The sequence below is a fragment of the Manacus vitellinus genome, unplaced genomic scaffold, assembly GCF_001715985.3.
Source record: "Manacus vitellinus isolate BGI_N305 unplaced genomic scaffold, ASM171598v3 scaffold_15_pilon, whole genome shotgun sequence".
In the NCBI taxonomy this organism is placed as follows: Eukaryota; Metazoa; Chordata; class Aves; order Passeriformes; family Pipridae; genus Manacus; species Manacus vitellinus.
The window spans coordinates 12433039-12448318 of NW_021939122.1; the positions used below are offsets into that span (position 1 = coordinate 12433039).

General features: G+C 42.2%; 1 protein-coding gene across 4 annotated transcripts in view; it reads left to right on the forward strand.

The window, feature by feature from the left end:
• NEURL1 (neuralized E3 ubiquitin protein ligase 1) overlaps window positions 1-15280 on the forward strand; it is an 86119-nt gene that overhangs the window by 66225 nt on the left and 4614 nt on the right. For all 4 annotated transcript variants that reach the window (XM_018069316.2, XM_018069317.2, XM_018069318.2 and 1 more), the window contains one exon: window positions 1589-2269. In XM_018069316.2, the coding sequence (XP_017924805.1) occupies window positions 1589-2269 (681 nt within the window). The remainder of the gene's footprint in view (window positions 1-1588; window positions 2270-15280) is intronic.

Sequence of the window (15280 nt, forward strand, 5' to 3'; positions counted from 1 at the left end):
TTGTAATAGCAGCTTATTTAAAGAGGAGCCTGGAATAATCCAGTTTAAGCAAAGCAAAGAGCTCTACTGAAGCCAAACTGTGTGTGGGTGTGCTCTTGTCAGGGCTCCCAGAAGAGGAGGACAGGAAAGGCTGTTAGTCAGACCTCAGATATTGCAGGAGTTGTTGGTTACTTAGTAGCTGGCATTATTTGTTGGCATACCAGTACGGAGCTACTATGGTGTACTGGGAGAGAGTGCATCCCATTGGGAAAATTCTCAGATAACCTGAGGTCCTGCTCCTTTGTTGTTTTGAAAGAAAATCCCAAGGATATGTGGCTGGAAGAGATGTCCACTGTGAGGGCCTAGCACGTGGGTTAGGAGTGACTCTGTCTCCTCTTGTTGTTCCACTGTTTTGTGTTTGTGGCACTTGGGCCTGATGTGTTGTTTTGTGCCACCTCGGGGGGGCTTGTGTTGTATGTGGTGGTCCCACCTGATACTGTTTGGCCCCGGGCTCAGAGCCATGGCAGCCTTCAGGCATGGCTCCCACAGAGGCACAGTCTGTGTCGGTCACAACTTCTTACAACATTTGCAGAGAGTTACCCACATGCTCAATTTTTGCACGATGAATAGTCTTCTCATGCTACAGTGTTCTCAGAGTTCAGAAAGTTAGACATAAGAATAAATGTTTGCATTATCTAAGCTTACTTTATAATTTTTTTAATAATTTTTTTTCTCAGTATATTGTTCTTTAAAATTTCTATGGTAACAGTATAGCTAAGGATGTATTAAATATAAATAATTTCAGCATTAAAGATAGGTGATTCTGTTCGTCTTGGAAAAAGTATCAAATTGGTTAGTTCTTGAAGCAGCAGGTGAGAGTGACAGATGATAAGGTACAATTTTGTTTCTATTGGTGAATTGTCTGAGCATCATCTTTTCATCTTTCTTTGTAATATATACGTGGATTTGATTTTTAATTATTTGGCTTGGAGATAATAAATGATTGTATTTTATTTGTAGAAAACTGCATATTCCAAAAATCTGCATGTAAAGTTAATATCTGTGCTGCTTCGCAGTGAGCACCAGAACACTAATGATTAGTTATATTTAGAAAAAATTAATTAAATTTCATATGGAGATAAATAATTTAGAACTGAACATAGCAATTTCTTTTAAATAAAACAGTGTGTAGTTAGATATTTATTTCAAAGGTCTGTGAGAATTACTGTAGACAGTAAAGTGGGCATGAAAACTTGGAGCCTGTATATATATTGATTGGTATGTTCAGGGTATATTTTGGATATTTATCTTCTGCTTCCCCTCTCTAAGGAAGCTTCCCCTGGGCAGTTCTTGTCATCGATTTTGAGTCTGCCTGCTCAGAAGCTGAAACTGTTGATGCTGGTGGGGAAAGTACAAGAACAACAATTGATTGCAAATACATTTTATGATACTCTGCTTCTATATTTCAAAGGGGAAAACTTATTAATGGCAGCAGGTCTCTGATTTTCCCTTTTAAACATATCAATCAAACCCATAGTGATTAGCAAAACTCCTGAACATTTTCATTTTCTCAGAAAGTGACCCCTTCTTGTCTTCTTTCTCCCCACAGACAGTGAAATCATCCCTCCTGACTGCCTGCGGCCCCGCTCCTTCACTGCCATCCGCCGTCCCTCGCTGCGGCGGGAGACGGAGGACACGCGTCTCTCGGTCAGCCTGTGTGACCTCAACCTGCAGGAGGAGACCTTCCATGTGACGGCCACCACGTGTCCTATCCCACAGAACTCACTCAACTCCCAGCACTCCCACCTCCTCCCCTCCCAACTAGAAAGCGACCTCCGCTTCCACCACCTCCGGGGACCCCACGTCAAAATCCTCGATGACCAAACTGTGGCCCGTCTGGAGCACGCCCGGGAGGAGAGGACTTTGGTTTTCACCAGCAGGCCCCTTCGGATCAACGAAACCATTTTCGTCAAAATCAACAAGTCCAACGCTGTGCGCACAGGGACGCTCTCCTACGGGGTGACGTCCTGTGACCCCGGCACCTTGCGCCCCAGTGACCTCCCCTATAACCCCGAGTCTCTGGTTGACCGAAAGGAGTTCTGGGCCATCTGCCGAGTGGTGGTGCCTCTCCAGAGCGGAGACATCCTGGGATTTACGGTGAATTCAGATGGTGAGCTGCACTTGAGTCACAACGGTGCCGGCATTGGCATGCAGGTCTGCGCAGACTGTTCCCAGCCCCTCTGGATGTTCTTCGTTTTACACGGCGCAATCATGCAAATTCGATTGCTGGGTATGTTGGACCCCCTTTTTCCAAACCTCATGCACAAGGAAGCAAGGGGGGGATACATCATGGATGAGGAGGAGATGGAATAAATTACTCCCTCCCTGCTCTAGGATCAGGTGGAAATTTTGGTTTTATAAAAATACACAAAGGCACTACATAGCATATGGGTAAGAGTTACAAGACTTAGCCCCTTTGCACTTTTGTAGCATCCTTCATGTGATGGTCTCAAAGCTCTTTTCAGATAATGATTTAGGTCTCAGAGACCTTGATTAAAGTATAGATGAGTCACCACTGACCTAGGAGAAGCCAGGAAGGTGAAGGTGCTTTGAGCTGAGCTAATACAGGGCATAGCCAGCAGGAAAAATGAGATCTGATGCCCTTTTCTGTGTGTTAGCTATCTGGCCTGACCAATTCCCAAAAGAATCCTTTCTACAGGTTTGCATGCAAGAGACGGGCTAGCAAGCAGAGAGGAAACCTTGTGCCTTGTGATCCCAGCTGTGCACAAAGCTTGGTACTGACCATCTCAACAGGAGAAGAGTTTCCTCTAGCCCAGTTTAAGGCAATTAATTGATCTATGAAGAACTGGCCTCTTCCTCTTGGTATTTTTACTCCGTTTTTAAGCTCTGTTAGCTGAAGTATTTCATTTAAATGCTGCAAGTCATATTTCAAAGGTATCGAGGAAAAAGCTTTGCATTAGCTCAGGATCACATTTACTTTTGAATGTGTGTGTTTATATGTGTATTAGACTAAATGTAGGATGTGTTTGGCCATAAATTTGTACCATGTCGTGGTTCTGCTGGTGGCAGTGTCAGAGAGTGAATGATGGATTCTGAGAACATGATGTAATTCCTGGAACCCCTCTAACCAGAGATGATTTTAAAATACTCCTTTCTGTTTATACTGTTATATTCATATGTCTTTAAGTATACTTATATTCCATTTTGCTTCAAATCCTTTCTTCAAATCTCCCTCTTACCTAACAGGTGAAAAAAAATTACAACAAACCCAAAAGCCAACCAACACCTCCTTTTATAGGATTTATAGACAGTCTTTGAAGGTAAATTGTGGTGAACACACACACATCTGTCTGCAGGGTCCAGTTCACCTTAATCACAGTATGAAATGCCTTGTATAATTTGCTTGAAGTTGACCATAGGTCTGTGCTGTGAGGGTTCTGTGGCTGTTAAAGGCTCACAGATGACAAATGTAATACCACAATTTATTTCCAGGAGCCTGAGACTCAATCCCTGCTAATTCAGCCTGATTACATTTGTTGTGGGTACTGAACATAATCCATGGCTAGCTCTGCTCTCCACCTGCATGTCACTGTGATACTGGTAGGTGAAATCAAACAGATCCCAGTAAAGTCAGAGATTAAGTGCTCCTATGTATGTTAGAAGGAAAACATCCTCAGGCTATTGAGCTGCTGGTAAAACTACATTATTGACCAGTGCTTCCTTTCATATGAGATCATTAATTCTGGCAGTTTGGCACAGACCAAACAGCTTGCTTGCAGTGGGTTCTGAAACAGGGCAGTAGGGATGTGTGTCGCCAGAGGGACAGAATCATGTCCTCACACTGAATTCGGCAGAGCAGGGATTTTAACACAGGCCTCCTGCTGTGCATACCCTGTGTGTGTCCTCCCTGCCTGATCACAAGTTCAGCCCGAAACAGTACATTCCCAGCACATGTTTTAGATAAATGTACATTTGGATGCATGAAATGAAATCTGTAGAGCTTGAAAACTCCTCACTATTTGTATTTGTGACCACATGACAGACTTTTCTGGCCTAAGTCACTGGAAGAGAACCTGAAAATGGGCTGTTGTTCTTAAATGAGGTGTAAGTGAAAAGAACTGGACTTTCTGACCTTGCATCTCTTAAGGAAAGGGTAGAACCCTGCTGAGTGTACAGCTTTATCCACGTTAGCTTGGGCAGCAAGATGCTATCTCCAAGTTACAAGATGCAAAATTGGAGGCTACCTGCAATTTTTAACAGGTATTAAAATATATGTTAGAGCTTTTCATACCTATATTTCCAGTATAACAATGCTGGGAGCAGTACAGTCCCAGTATCAGTACAATATCAGTACAGTGCAACTGCCCAGAGAAAAGATGCTGTCCCAACACTGCATGCATCTGCAACTGCAATAATTATATGGATCAGCAATATCCTGGCAGAAGGCAAAGAAAATAATGAACTCCTATCTCTAGCTTTTGCAATGTTACTAGGGAGGTGATGTGAACTGTTTGCACTGCAGTGGAACAGATTATGGTACTTGCCATAATATCTGTCATTATAATACTAGAAAATGTAAGAAGAATGTAAAGTGTTCATCTTTCTAATGACAAGCTCCATCTTGAGAATGCAAACAAGAGTAATTTTGTGAGATGTCTTTTGTAGTTTGAGCTTTATATCACAGCAGAAGAATTTATAGTCATCTTTTTCTAGATGTAATAAAAAAAGTGATGTTCCATATCCTTGAAAGAAATGAGACACAAATACTGCAAAAGGCACAGTTGTACAAAACCTATCCTAAATAGCAGAAGTCACTGTATTTCTGCGGCACACCTTTATGAGATTAACCAAAGCAACATTATACAGTGTTAAGTGGACTTCAGCACTACAGCTGACTATAAAATGAAATTAAAATTGATGAATTTTCTTCTTCTCCAACTTTTCAGTTTCATTTGGAGGATGGAGAGCTACTCTTGGACCTAGAGAAGGTTTATTTTTGACCGGAGAACAAAATGACTCAGGGTATTGATCACTGGATACTGTATTTCATGCCTGGAGATGTTATTTGGTCCTGATGCAGAGCAAGAGCAAGCTCAGGTCTCTGCTGGCTTGTGGCTTTGCCACAGAAGCTGGCATTTGCTGACTGCACTTATTCCACGATGCTGGGGATACAACATTTATTTCCTAATCAGGGGAGACCATCTCTGCTCAGGCTGGTGATCTTATAGGACTCTGTAGGAGAGAAAGGCAGTGTGGGGGTTAGTTCAACAGTAAAGAATTCTGACTTCTGTTTTCATCTTATCAATTTGGCATATACTGGCAATATATTTGCCGTAGGGGAAATTAAAGAGCAGAAAATAAAGATGAGGTTGGAAACACTATTTTTCTTCATGCTACCCCAGAAAATGCAAATTAATTAAACCCAAGCCCCACTTGGGTTTAAGCACAGTGAGAGGTCACAGTCATCCGTAGTGGAAGTGGGGTGGTGGTAGAATGTCAGTTTGTTGCAAAGAAAAGTTTAAAAGGCAACTTGACCACATGGAGGAAAGATAAATGAAAGAGGAGTGCACTTTAATGTAGCAGATAATAGCATAAAAAATATCAAGCTTCTGGAAAATGAAGGGACACAAATTTAAATTAAACATAAATGAGAGTAATTAACTATAGGAACCAGCTATTGAGGGAGGCAATAGATGTTTTTTGTCAGGGAAGCCCTTCTAAATATTTTATATGTTAAGTGGTAGTCTTAATTTAGAAATTCTGTGGATTATGCACATAAAAACAACCGAAGAGAAACCCAGATCATTAGGTATGTTGAAATGAAACAATCTTTGTGTATCCTTTAGGAATTTCATTAGTTCAGGCTTGGGTTGTTTTTTTTCAGGCATCATTCCTGTACAGTCAACAAAACCAGACAATTAAATTTGATTTACTGCTCTCAGCTTTTGCTGGTAAGCATTTCAGCTCACACGGTTTTATCGACATCTCTGAAAGGCTGAAATGAGCCAGTTTGGATGCAGTGGTCTGGTTTTGGTCAGGTTTTGGTGGTGTAATTCATTTATGAAGTTAAACTGATTGACCCCATAAGGTTTTAAAATGTATGACTCATGTCTGGAGGAGCTATCGCAGCAATAAGTTCATATGTTTAGTGTTTGGGGATCCAAATGGTTGAGAATATTCTTTCATTTTCTTTTGTCTCAGAGTGATTCACCAGCATGTAAACTATCTTCCTTCATCTCTTTTTTTTTTTTTTTTTGTGTGTGGTTTCCCTTGTGAATTTCATTCTTTCCAGTAATATTAAAGTTTTCTTTTGAGCAGTGAAATAACATGTTCCATCAACAGTCACGCTAATGAAGCTGAGTTGCCAACTTCTCTGTGTCCTTTCTTTCCATGCACATCAATAGCTCCAGCCCCACCAGAACAGCTGCACAATATAGTAGCTCTCTGGATGTCTCCTAATGCTGGCCGGGAGCCAGCACTGGGCCTGGAAAAAACAACCCCAGAGCCAGCATTTGGTGTGGGTAAGTCTGTATTCACATCCATGCTGGATATATACAAAGTGTGTGGGCTACCCTCTCCTGCGTCCTTTACCATGGACAGATGAGTTGGGGCTCCTACTTAGCTGCCCATCGCAAAATATTTAGAAACCAATTGTTGCTGAGGTTTGCATCCTTCTTCCCACTTTCTTGAAATTGGTCAATGTGCTCAAAACAGGTGGTGAGGAAGAAAGATCTGATGTGAGACTTGCAGACAGAAAAAATATGAATCCTTGGTTACCTGGGATTTCTGACAACAGCAGTTGGCAAAGGACCAAATTGGGAATTCAGCAGAGTACTGTGGGACACAAGTTGCCGGCAAAGGGCTCTTTAAGTCAACAGTGAAATTTAATCTGAAGTGGCCTTAGTGCCAGTCTGCAAGAATGCCAATTGCAGTCAGTCCCATTACAGGCAGGTACAGGCAGGCTTATGCAAAGCTGTGTCCAGGAAAGCTGTGCCCATTATGACTCTTCCCTGTGGTCAAGCTTAGCAGCCCTGGTATTGCTGTCCATGTGCAGCCCTTATCCTGAGAAAACAGCTGGAAAGACTTGAAGTTTCATGAGTGAACAGAGTAGTGTTTTGCTTAGGTGTCACAGAGCAATGATTTACCAGGGGGAATTACTTCTGTGAAGTTCATCATGCTGCCCTGTTTGGTCTTCCTTGACTTGAGCTCCATCCTAGGTGAGTGACTGGCTCACCAAAGAGCACTAGTGATTCACAGGCCATATCTGAACCTTGGAGACTGCCCTCTCTTTTCTAGCCAGAACTTTTCCTCTGTGTCCCAAAATTCCTCATTTACCTTGCTGATACAGTTCCTGCAATTACTGTCTCCAGTTTATCTCCAAGGGAGACCTTCTCCTCTTTTCTCTTGTCTCTGCTGTGGCACTTGTCTGGCCTGATCCTTTTAAGAATCTGTAGGACTTCTTGGGAGATGTTCCCATCTTACCCCCTCTGTTCCCAGCCTTTTGTCTATTCCTGTGTAAACAGGTTTCTTAGCCTATGGTAGCTCCCTTGCTGTCCCAGGACTTCAGCATCTCATGGCAGTGTCTGTCCCTTCCAAAAAACTTCTCTCTGGGTGCAGTTCTATACTTACTTTGCACATAAAATTACCACAGTGAGCATGCAAAATATATAAATAGTAATTGGTCTGTACAGTTGTTATACACACTGCCCATAGCACAGACAGTAGGTAAGTTTGTAGAAAAGTATCTCACACAGGCAAGGGGCATCTAGGATCTTGGTTCTCCAGCTCTGAATTTATAAGCTTCTCCTGCTTGAGAGAAGATAGTTCATTGCAGTAGCAAGTCACACACCCTAATCTCTGATCTCAGAGGTGTCCAGTACATTACCCATTTGGAAGCTTGATCCTTCTCCACCTTGCTTCATTCCAGTGATGTGGAAATTGTCGAATTAAACACAGCACAAGGGAAGCTTGGTAAGTGCCCAGCGTTGCACAGAAATGCACGTAATGAATGTCTTCCTTTAACAGACTTTCAATTAGATGTGCCCCAGAGTTCTATCTTTCATGTTTATTTGAGTTTTGATTTGTATGGAAAATGGCCTAATTTAAGCTGAATGGGATCAAACAGGCCTGTGTTCTATGGCACTTAATGGCCTGGAGTTCCTACGCACTGCAGGGTAGAGGTTATTTTATGGTGTTAGAGACCAGGGAGAAGAAAGAGAGTTGATATTCAGTGCCTCTTGGAAGGCAATCCACTTGTGTTAATTGATGCCTCATCATAAACACTCCTATCATGCATGGGTTTAGCTTTCATTCCAAATGAAGTAACACATTACTGGTGTTAAGTTGTAATAGCTGCACAAGAGCTATTGTGTCCATAACTGCTGGGCTTAACTCTAGCACTGCACAGGGCTCTCCAGAAACTCTGCAGAAACTGTTATCATCCCTAGTATAATCAACTATCCCTGGCTGTAGTGAGATTGTCATAGTAAGTAATGTATAGATCTCCTTTATAACACCTTTGCCTGCCTACAGTAAATATACAGGATAAGGGATCATATACCAGCCTCTTTGCATTGCAGCTTGTCTCAGGAGAGATAAAATCTGGCTATTCTGTGAAATAACACTGGTATGAGTTAGTTATTCTGATACTGTGAGATTCACATAGCAGACTGAACTCTTTCTTTGCTTCTTTGTCAGATCCTTTTTCATCCAGCAGTGTCCATAGAAATCCAGAGTAGTGCTGGCCAAGAAAAAGTATTTGTTTCCTGTATGCATCTACCACCGTATTTATACATGCCCCTCCTGGAGAAGCACGGAGCTTGGAGGTGCTGGGTTAGTCAGCAATTTTCCTTTTGCTCATAGAGCTATCCTTGCTGTGGCCTCCCAAATACTCTCAGCCAAATGGCCTTTTTTTGAGATGGATCTGTGAAAGGTGCTATTTATGAACAGAAATTATTGGTAATTAACATCTGTGATCTTTTAGAGGGCTTTTTGATTTATTTTTCTTAAACAAGATGAAAGCTCCTATTCTCATTTTTCATGGTTCAGCTACTTCATCCAGGCTTCTTTTTTCATCTCTTCTTGAACTAAGCACCTGCCTGGGTGTGTTGTTGGTCTAATATTTCTCAAGTTGCGAGGTAGAGCTCCAACTCTATAACTCTTTTACTTCAGTTCAGCTGGATGTTCATTGCATGGTGACCATGCCCTCAGGATTTTGCAGGATCTAAGTGCTGACTAACCACTCAACTTCACCTGTCAGGTCAAGAAAGTAAATTTTCTGTGTGCTCTTTGCTTTCAGGCAGCACATTGGGTTTGGGCTGTGAGAACTGCTGAATAAAAAATGTCTGTGGTGTCTGGAGCTTTCATGTTTCCCCTGCTTAGCTGGAGTGTGCCTGTGACTGCAGGAGGGTAATAGATGTGCTGGTGCCCTGCTGCCCTTCTGGACTCAGCAGACAGCAAGGCTCCAGTAAAGCCATAAAGTACACTCCTTTTCTGATCCTCAGGGAAGTCTGAGCTGTTGTTTTCCATGTGGTTTGGATCTAACTTTTACTTCCTCAAACAGTGGTGGTCTGATCCCCGTCTGCAAACACAGACCTTACGGTTTTGCATGCAAAATCTGCCAGGCTGCTTTTTGACCTATTTCTGGACATTTCTGTAGCATAATGCAAAATCCCGTATGTTTTCATGGGCTTGTAAAGGACAAGATGTATTATTTTTCTATAGGAACAGTTTTTAAATCCTTTGGGAAATACTTGAATGCAAAAAAAAAAGCCCACGGATCATCAACTGATGTCAGTCACCTGAGAGGCAGAGATGAGCTGCAGCACAGAGGCTGGGCTCTGAGAGCATGGTTGGCCAAAAAAACATTGAGCCGAAGGGGAAGAAAGCTCTGGTTTCTGGTCAATGCAGTATTGTTCCCATTGCCGTGGGAACATAACAAATGGATGTGTAAATACATGTATTTTATGGCATTCAGAAGTGATGGATATGCTTATATCCCTCCCTAACATTATAGTTGATCTTTAACTACCATGTATCCAGGCAGCAACAGGTGCTTTGTTCTTTTGTTTTAGCATGATGGATTCAAAAGTCACTGTTGGGCAAGACCTGGGTGGCCCTGGGGGACAGAACAGCTCTCCTGCAACCTCAGCCAGAAACAAGAAAATCCAATAATGTGCAGAAATGAATGTGGATGCAGTATTCACTCTCAGTAATGTCACAGCCCACTCACACTGCAGGAGCTCACGTGTTATGGGACAGACCTAAGGCAGATGTTCCCATGAGCTCAGTACCCACAATTGTATCAGATTTTTGAAAGAACCTTGATCTGTTTAGATAACAAAATCAATGGCCTGGATACATTGAGAGTGTTAAATATGAGAATGGATATTGAGCCGTTTTTGACATAGGGTAATTATTTTAGCTGGCATGCTGAAAAAATCTGGCTCCTAACAAAAGGAAATCAAGTTAAGAGTTTTGAAAGGCATCTAAATGTAGGTGCCCAATGCCTGCTAGACCGAAACTTATGAGAAGTGCACAGATCTCTTGAGCCCCCTTAAATGTGCCAGTTAATGGCTGCAGCCAGACTTCAGCAGCTGTACTAATCTTTTCCACCATGTGCTGGAAGCCTTGGGACCTGCAGATAGATGGAACAACACAGAAATTTGTGATTACTCTTGGTAATTACATGATCTTTATTAGCTGTCGTATTTATGCAGCAAATGTGTTACAAAAGCGAAGGGGCTGAAAATGTGCTTCACATGATACCATATTGGGCAAGTTACTATGTTGCATAAGACTTTGTCTTCCTTAGAAACTATGGCAGGAGGCTCCCATATTTTTTCTTTTAGGTACAAAGTTTAGGTAAGCTCCTGACATAGTTGTTATGATGGTTATGGGTAAAGAAAGCCCATAAAAAAAGTGAAGATGGTCAAACTATGTGAATTGTGAGTTGGACAGTAGTGGACATTTACTGACCACATCCTATAAGCCAGGACAAACAAAGTTTAAGTGGGATGGGTTCAAAGGGCAGAAAAAGGATAAACTCTGGAGTGCAGATCAATGGGTTATGCATTATTTTTATAGTGCCTGTGAAATAGTCATTAAGAGCCTAGGACAAGTAATGCAAATAGAAGGTGAATGAAACAGCTGAGTTAGTGGCATTGCCAGAAAACATTGGGGGGGCAGAAATCATTATATGCTTTCCTGTTTGCAGCCAGCAAACACTGAGTATTGCTCATTTGTTTCTTCTCTACTTTGAAAGTGAAGTCTTCAGACTATGCGATACTACATTTCCACTTCAAAGCAGCAGACATTTTCAGCCTGTGGAGCCTGGTTTCTGCAAGACTTCCACAAGCACAGTCCCAGTGCTCTGACACTGCGCTTGCAGGCCTTTTAGGTTAAGATCTGAAAAAGTGCAATGGGGCTGTATAATGTTGAATTTAATTATGAGGAGGAAAGGTATAAGAGAGGGAGACAGAGATTTGGTAAAATGGTTTGCGTCTTGCTTTTGTGTCCTTGGGACTATGAACACTCCTCCCCACACTGGGACAGTATGAGGAATTCCTGGGTCAAATCCTAAGAAGTTGCTGTGTACCTTTCACTGGTTGATGGATGTTTTTCATAATCTGATGAAGTTCTTGTTGTTCTGTTGTTATTATCTGACTCCCAGGAATGGCCCTGCCCTTCTATCACCCCTCTCAGGAATAGACACCAGACTAAGAAATGTGTTATGAACGCCTTAAACTAGCAGTTTTCCAACCTTCAGTGATCCAAAGTCAATAGTAATAAGAAAGCAACATACTCTTTGGCATTACTTTTCTTTCCACCTCAGCTGTAGTTTGTGTAGTTTGAATCTGGGAGCATTAATATACTTCTTGCTCGCAATGGGTTGGGAATAGCTGCAGAACAGATTTGTGGCAGCTACTCCCTGCTCTAGGCCACAGAGATGCCTTGGGTATTTATTTGCATAATAGCAAATGCCCCTAAGCATATTCAGAAGGAGAATGCAGGCAACACATTGTTCTTCCCACCTGGTTTTGTTGTTGGAGTTGTTTTCCAATTCTGTCTTGGGCCTACGCAGAAACAAGCAGGTCAACATAATCACTTTGTTTTGAGAAAGAAATGTAGAAATAATACTTCTATGAATTAATTAAGGGGGACAGTTAATTGAAAATTCTCTGTATTTTTGGGAGCATTGACTGTAACTGGTCTTCTTACATTGTAAAGCCTTGGGCAGCACAGCTTTCCCCACACAGCTGCCATTAAGAGAGATGCTTAAATGTTGGGACAGCTTCATAGATACTGTGGAGAGTGGATTGCAATGTTCTGGAAAACCACCCTGTTCACCACAATAGACACAGAGAATCAAAAGCATCTCCAGCAGCCACAGCTGCTGTATTTTGGTCACGGTTACTACATTTTATAAAAAGGCAATTATGGATACAGATAGCTACTCTCATAAAAATTGTAAATGCTGGATGGGATCCCAAGAGACTGCCTACTTCACCTTCCTGTCCTGAAAAAGCTCTAATGATGGACATGCCATAATCTCTCTGGGAAGTCTGATTGCTTTACAGTGCTTCACTATCTACATAATGTCTAGCCTGAATACCTTAGGAGTGCAAATCCATAATTTCTCATCTTATATAGAACATTCATGAAGAACAGATTATTTCTTTACTCCTTTTAGCAGCAGAAAAATGTTGCCATCTAAAAATCGTAGAATCTTACAACATTTTAGGTCAGAAGGGACCCCAGGGAATTACCTAATCCATCCTCCTGCTCAAAGCAGGGCTAACTTCCAAGGTAGCACAAGACTATGTCCCATCAAGTTTTGAGTGTTTCCAGGGACAGAGATACCACAGTGGCTCCAGGCTCCTGTTCCAGTCCTTAACCAGCCTCATATAACCCTGGATTGGCCCAGTCTTGTCATAACAGGATGGTATTGTTGATTTATGATCATCTGGTGACTTCCAGCAATTCCCAGGCCTTTTTCTGTAGGACAGCTGTATTTCTAATTGAACGGACTAATTCCCTGTCCTGTAGTTGGGTAGCTGATTATCTCTGCTTAAGTGCTGCGTTTTGCATTTGATCACATTGAATATCATCCCATTTACTTCTGATCCTATTTCCAGTTTGGCAAGACCATTTTGAATTACAAACCTTTAGCATACTAGCAGCCTTTCCTGGCATGATTTTGCCTGTAAATTCCATGGTAAAACTCTCTTCTGAAAATAAAATATTCTCTTTCCTTTTGTGGGTGGACCTATAGGTTCATTTATTTGCACCTCTATCAGAGCGATGACAGAAGTGCAGAGAAAGCTTCAGTCTGCCTTGGACTTTGCTAATAATGGACTCTGTAAAGATAAAAAAGCAAATGGAATTGATTCAAGATCTATTAAAAGGTGATTCCAGTGTGTTCAGCATGTTTGAGATCAAGCATGAGACAAGTTAGCAGCAGAGACAATTGATCTGGAGGACTTAGAGAGAGAAAGAATGTTTAAACTGATTTATTTAGAATTATTTAGTTTTTCAAAATTATGATTTGAAAGCTGGCTCTTGGTGGGAACTCTTTGCACACAATGAGCATGTTTGGCCTTGAGCACATGTATCTGGTTTTAGTTAAGCCAGGCTGGCCACACTCATTCCACTCTGCACATGATCTCATTCCATGCTCCTTGTCATGGTATCTGCACACCATCCAGCAATATATTAACAGCGTGAGTAACGTGTCTTATGTTGATTATTCTGTCACCAAGGGAGAAATGTGTCTTGTCTGGTAGGGAATTCAGATTGTTTTAAACAAAGCTCTATACTTATGCTGGAGAAAAGTCAAGAGCTGCGCCTTGTATTAGGAGAAAGAATTGGCAAGGTATCTACTGGCCCTTGGGTCTTGGGTAAGGCCATTTTGGGACTCAGACCAGCTCCAACCAGAGAAAACTGTGGTTGCTACACTGATGAGCTCTCCTTGCACTGTGGAAAGGCCATTTGCCCTGCTGCCAGCATGCTTCATCAGCTCATACTCTGTGATACTTGGGGCACCTCCAAATTCTCCTATTAGTACAGGAAGAGAAATGCTCCTAACAGTCTTTATTTTGCCTTTAATGAAATGACCAGGTTGGTGCTAGAAATGCAATGTGCTGTGTGTCAGCTGAGTGGAAGAAATGTCTCCAGGCTGCAGGGAGGAGAGGGAAGGCTTGAAAAACTTGTTCAGCTGCTCAATGTTCATATTTGTTGTGTGTGCAGTGAACTAGCTGAACCCTGTGCCCCTGCTGGGCCTGTTTTCAGTGTGTGTTACCACAGGGCAAGTTTTCTGCTAAGGTCATCTGTCAGACTGGAGGGGAAGGGCTATTGCTAGTGGCTGTCATTAGAGGCTGCATCATTCTCTTTGCATATTTACTGAGCTAAACTCCAGCCTCAGCTCCCATCTGTGTGGTAAAGGAGGTACCTCTCTACAGTATCTCAAGTGTGGGAGCTCCAAAGCCCTTTAGGAGTCTAATTTAATTTCAGCTTCTGCCTGGAAGTAGAGCACTCCTTTTTTGGAGAGGGGTAAAACTGAGGAACTGAAGGCTAAGTCCAATTGCTTCCTCTCTAATACGTAGTCCTCAGAACAGATTTTGAGCCAAATATCACCCCTCCTCAGTCCCCATGCTCCACTTTACTGCTCAGTCTTGTTCTGCTGAAAAGGGCAGGAGAACTCTGCTTTTGCTGTTTTGCACAATCCACAGCTGCCACTTGTAGTCCCTGCTTCTCAGATTTGGTCTTTCTTGGCTCAGCAGTCTCCCTGCAAATAAGAATTGAAGGACCTTTTTGGTGCATGGGGTTTTCCTGACCTCCCACTGCTGCTTTTTCCCTGGAGAGTAGCCTCCAACTCATTGAGGACACTGTGGATCCCAGACCTCTGTGTCTCTGGCTCCTTATATGGTAACATGAAGAAGTCTGAGCATTCTAGTTCTGATTTGGAGTTACCCTGGTTGTCTTCTCGGCTGGGGAACTAGAAACTTTAAAACCATAGGCAAGCTAGTTCTTACCATCAGGAAACCATCCTTTGGTTCATGCACATTTGCTGCTGTCTCACCACTTGCTTAGTGAAGACCAGACTGCATCAATAACAATGAAAATCCCCTACAAATTCTTTGCAGCAGGTAGAGTGTTAAGCATTCCCAATATTTTTCCCTTCTGGAAGGGGCTTTAAGATATTTGTTGTTAAAACAGCAGAATAAAGAGCCTGAGACTGAGGGAGGGTGGCAGATAGGCTGTGGAACAGAGCTGGCTTTTC